Source organism: Leptonychotes weddellii, unplaced genomic scaffold (assembly GCF_054177405.1).
Source record: "Leptonychotes weddellii isolate Sample4059 unplaced genomic scaffold, ASM5417740v2 HiC_scaffold_4999, whole genome shotgun sequence".
In the NCBI taxonomy this organism is placed as follows: domain Eukaryota; kingdom Metazoa; phylum Chordata; class Mammalia; order Carnivora; family Phocidae; genus Leptonychotes; species Leptonychotes weddellii.
This window is the reverse complement of record NW_028017375.1, coordinates 2898-8439: the sequence shown is the minus strand read 5'-3', so window position 1 is coordinate 8439 and position 5542 is coordinate 2898. Positions and strand designations below refer to the sequence as shown.

Genomic DNA, 5542 nt, shown 5'->3' with positions numbered 1-5542 from the left:
GTTTGGGCCTTATAGGCTGACAAAAATAAGGAGACATGGCTACCATGCACTTTTCAAGTTTTATTTCAGAGTGCTTGTCAGTGATGTATCACAGACCTGGTTTGAGAGCCCTGTGATGTGCACGGGACCCTTGTGTCTCCTGCAGATCCCTGGAAACATGGATGTCAGCTTTGCCACCTCTTTACTGTAGTTTCATTCATGCTCCTGTGGATTGCATATTGTTGCTCAGGGGTCTGGAGGCTGATTTACGGATTGGCTTCACCAGCTTTCTCTTCCCTACCTCTAACTGTCTTGATAGTTTTTACATTGGTGCCAATGCCAAAGAGGAGTGTAGCTATTAAGGCATAAATGCGAGCAAAGACCACTCTCAAATATATCTCCGATTCATGACTTTGCTTGACTGACCGCATTCTTCTTGGGGGGGGGTCCACTGTCTATACTCCCTCCTTTACCTCGCAATTTGCAGAATGGGGGATCCCAGCCTATGTGGCAATGACAATTCCTGTTATTGTTGCAAATCCCCCTGCCATTACATTTCTCAGGGAAACAGTTGTAATTTATTTCACCTATAGTAGCATTGCAGGTAGAATTCTCACAGAACTTTCCAGGAGCACAGGGGGTACCAGGTCTCACATGACCAACATCAGTTGTTCCTGTGGAGCGATGTGTGTCCAATCCCCAACACCAGACACCTGAGATCTTAGACTGATGGAATCCTACATGTTCTTGCAACTGAGGGAGATGAGTGACATTGGTACACTGCAGCCTTCCACACTTCACATCTCGGTCACCACAACGAATAAATAGTCTGGCTTCAAACTCTCTTTTACAGTGTCCAAATCGGTGGCCTTTTTTATTAATTTCATAGCAGACATCTGCCCCCCCCCCCACAGTGTTTGCACCAAAGATTTCTTTGCAGTGCACAGTGCGGTCAGTGCAGTTTCCATGATAGCAGTAACCCTCTTCAGTGCACAGAGTTCCATCTTGCATATAGAAATTATTAGGACACTGAGGGGACCTCCCCGTGCAATACTCTGTAAGGTCACAGATATTTTGGATTGGTCTACAGAGTGTTCCAACTGCAGAGAAGGTGCAGTTTGTACAACATAGTCCTTTGTCACAAAGAAATGTACTTTCAAGTTTGCAGTTGTTACTACAGCAGGGGTTGCTGGCACACTGCTTGATGGAGCCACAGTCACACTGCTCCTTATCCTCTACTATAGAGTGTCCACAACGTACATGTGTCAGACTTGTATTAAAGAATACCATCTGTTCATTGAATAGGCAATGCTTGTCAATATTCAGAATGTTTTGTAAGTGCCCAAAAGAACAGTTACTAAAGGAATCTGTCAACACAGGTGCCGTTCTGGACCTCCGCTGGCAACTGCACTCATGATTATCAAAATACAGTCCAATGGATCTCCCACAGTATTGGGAAATTATCACAGCTAACAATAAATAATGTCTGCCCAGGTGACCAACCATATGTAGGCATCGACGAGAGCATAAACCAAAGACTGCAGGATCATTTTGATAGTCTTCTGGTCCTTCTTTAACCACAATGAAGGATGAACTAGGGTTTATGATCCTGAACAAGTAGGTAGCATGAAATCTGTGGTATTCACCAGCTGGCAATCTATAATCATTCATGTTGACTGGATCTCTTATATCAAATATAAGGACTGCAGTAAGATGGAACTTTATATCAAGACCTCTATATATTGAGTCCATTAAACTAACCATGTCTATCAGAAATTTTGCACACGTTGTTACATTATTATATAAATGATACATTGAATTGGAACTTTGAGCAAATCCTTTGATCATGGATTTATGGGAGGAAAAGATCCTATTACTGACCCTGGGGGCTGGACTGGAAATTTCTTCAGAGAATAGGGGCTCCCTAATCTCCTTATGCCCCAATTTATAGGTAGGTCCCGTTGCATTGGTGTCTGCCACTATCTGAGAAACAACGTGTTCAAACCTTCGGGAATTGCTGAGGGGTTTGATTTCATAGGCAAGGTCATCCAACTTCATGATACCTTCAAGACCCCCATAGCACGTGTCCACGGTGACCATGGAAAGAGGAATCTCCTCCAGGTAGCCGAGGTAGTAGCAGTCTGGAGGGATGAAGGGGTAGTCCATCTGCAAGGCTCCTTGGTCATCCTGAGTCATCATCAGCAGATGTCTGGACCAAAACAGTTTCTTGCGCCGCATATGGATAACGTGTCTCTTACCCCCAAAACGCAGGGTTTAGGACAGCCAGCCTGGCATCTGAACACCTTTGCCGTGGTGCAGCTCCTTCCTGGGAATGACCACCTCAGAGGAGATGTAGCGCCATGAGGGACGGCCTTGAGAACCCTTGGCAAGAGCCAGGCTTGCCCAGAGTGCAAAAAGCAAGAAGAGCGCCCTCATGGTGCCCTGGCCCTCTGCAAGGCTCGTGCCCCTGCTCAGGAACATCTTTCAGTGAGAATGGATAAAGGGAGGATCCTGAGGGAAGCCAGGTCTAGAGCATCTGATAGAACAGAGGGCTGCCAGCACCCTACACCTGGGGGCCACTTGTGTGGATTATGTCACAGTCACAGGGTGTGGCAGTGGGTGACCTGCACATCAGTTCAGCTGGGGTGGATGTGGGAGAGGTGGGTGGGCATGACCATAAATGCTCAAATGGACATGGAAAGAGAGCTGGACCCACAGGCATCCCCGTATTCAACATGTCCAATCTTTCCTCCAGATACTTGGATATGTGATATGCAGTTATAACGCAATTAACTCTTTTGCCAGTTCCATCTCCCATGGTACTGGTGGGTCACTTTCTGTGGATTGCTCCCATCCCTCACTGTGGAGACACTGCTTCCTACTTCCTTGGCATGTGGAGGTAGACATTGCAAATTATACCTTGGAGGTGTTGAAAATAATGGTTTGTAATGTTACATGTACTAGCACATGTCTTATTCTAGTTTGCCATTAATTTGCAAGTCATTTGATCCTTTTGGCTTTTGCTTTGAAACTTCCTTTGAGCTTACTGAGTGAAACATTCCCCAGTACTCTGTATGATAATCGGTGAGTTACAAGTCTGTATGTTATTTTTTCTCACACCAGCTAGTGAGGACAAAATGTACTGTTGACCACATGTGAGACCCAGGTGTTGTTCCCTCTAATCCTCTATTGTGGCTCTTTCCTGGATTTTGGCACCATGTGTGGTTCTCTTCTCAGCTGAAGACACAGGGGGCCGAGGTTACTTTGGTAGTTGGCATCATGCAGCCTGGGTGTGAACAAGAAATGTTGCCACCACTGTACTCCCTTCTTTGATCGTCTGCCCTAAACCCCTTTAGAATCCCCTGGGTCAGGCAGAAATCTCACTGTTGGCTTTGGAAGAATCGTGTGACCTCTGCCCCAGGTGCTGGCCTCTTAAATAAAGGTCACATTCCTTTCCAATCAAAACTCATCTCTTGAATATCGTCCTTTACAACAATGGGCAGATGAAATTGGGTTTAGATAACAATAAATCAGAGAGTGGAATGACCTTTGCCACAGGCTGGTAGGAGGGCCAATGGAGAGTACATCTCAAGGGGTGTGATTTTCTGTTATGCAAGAGGTCTGCTTCAAACCCTGCATCTGTAATTAACAATGCTGTGCTCTACAGTTAAAATTTTCTTAAGAGGGTAGCTCTCATATTTAGTGAGATCTTAGCACAATACAAATGTGAAAGACAGGAATTCTACTTCTCTCGTGATGGTATGTTGAGCTCCATGGACATGCTCTCTACTGAAAATGTGAAAATTATTATTACAAACTACTTATATATTTTGGATACTAGTCATTTATCAGATATGGCATTTGCAAATATCTTCTCCCATTCCATAATTTGCCTTTTAGTTTTGATGATTATTTCCTTTGCTGTACAAAACTTGTTTCTTGTTGTTGTTTTTGTTTGTTTTTGGATGAAGTCCCAAATATTTATTTTTGCTTTTGTTTCTCTTGCCTCTGGAGACATATCTAGAAAGAATTTGAATGGATGATGTCAAAGACATTACTGCCTGTGTTCTCCACTAGGATTTTGATGGTTTCCTGTCTCACATTTAGGTCTTTCATCCATTTTGAATTTATTTTTGGGTATGGTATAAAAAAGTGGTCCAGTTTCATTCTTCTGCCTGTTGCTGTCCACTTTTACCAACAGTTTTTTGTTTTTTTTTAAGAGACTGCCTTTTTTTCCCCATTGGATATTCTCTCCTGCTTTGTCGGATTAATTGCCCATATAGTTGTGGGTCCAATTCTGGATACTCTCTTCTGTTCCATTGCTCTATGTGTCTCTTTCTGTATGAGCATCATACTGTCTTGATAATGACAGCTTTGTAATAAACCTTGAAACTTTTCCGGTTGACTCTGGCTATTCCCAAAGAGCCTTTTGTTGTTCCATAAAAGTTGTACGATTGTTTGTTCCAGTGCTATGAAAAATACTGGTAATATTTTGATAGACATTGCATGGGAAGTATACATTTCCTTTAGTACTTTGTTTGTTATTAAAGATTTCATTATTTTATATATATATCACATCTTATTTATCCATTCATCTGTCAATGGACATGTGGGCTTTTCCCCTAGTTTGGCTATTGTGGACACTGCTGCTATGAATACTGGGGTGCAGGTCCCTCTTCTTTTCACTACATCTGTATCTTTGGGGTAAATACCCAGTAGTGCAATCACTGGGTCATAAGGTAGCTCTATTTTTAACATCTTGAGGATCCTCCATACTGTTTTCTAGAGTGGCTGCACCAGCTTGCATTCCCACCAACAGTGTAAGAGGGTTCCCCTTTCTGCACATCCTTGGCAACACTTGTCATTCACGGTCTTCTTGATTTTAGCCATCCTGACCCATGTGAGGTGGTGTCTTGTTGAAGTTTTGGTTGCTTGGTGTAATCTTCAAAAATGTCAATATAGTTCTTCTTCCTGCTTTTTAATATGAATGTTTGTTTTTTTATTGAGTTTTATGAATTCTTCACATATTTTGCATATTACCTCCCTATCTCATATATGGTTTGTAAATAATTTCTCCAGTTTCATAGGATGTTTTTCATATTGTTAATTATTACTATGATTATTATTTGCTTTTCAGAATTTTCTTTTTGACTAGATGTAGTTCCACTTGATTTTTGCTTTTGTTGCTTATAGTTTTGCTGATATATCCAAAAAATCCTTGCCAAGTCCATTATCAACAACCTTCTTCCCTATGATTTCTTCAAGGAATGTTATCAGGTCTTCTGTTTAAATACTTAATTCTTTTTTACTTAAATTTTGGGAGATTTAAATTTATTTTAAATAAAAATTTAAATTTTTAAAACTTTTGGATTTAAATTTAAATCTAAATTTTAAACTTGTAAGATACAAGTTCAGTTTCATTTTTTCTGCGTGTGGTTGTCCTCTAAAACAACATAATTTCCTCATTTTATGTTCTCAGCTCCCTTGTCAAATAGTATGTGACCTTATATGTGAAGGTTTATCTCTGGCTCTCTATTCTGTTTCTTTGTTCTCTGTGTCTATT

At 41.5% G+C, this 5542-nt stretch overlaps 1 protein-coding gene across 1 annotated transcript; it reads right to left on the bottom strand.

Annotated features, from left to right (window-relative positions):
• Positions 1-249: 249 nt before the first annotated feature.
• Positions 250-2217, bottom strand: LOC145719518 (disintegrin and metalloproteinase domain-containing protein 29-like; the record flags this gene model as incomplete). Its single annotated transcript, XM_081811002.1, has 2 exons — positions 453-2217; positions 250-334 (listed from the first exon to the last, which is right to left on the bottom strand). Coding segments are annotated over exons 1-2 (1850 nt in total), but the record flags the coding sequence as incomplete, so codon positions are not given.
• Between the last annotated feature and the right edge of the window lie 3325 nt (positions 2218-5542).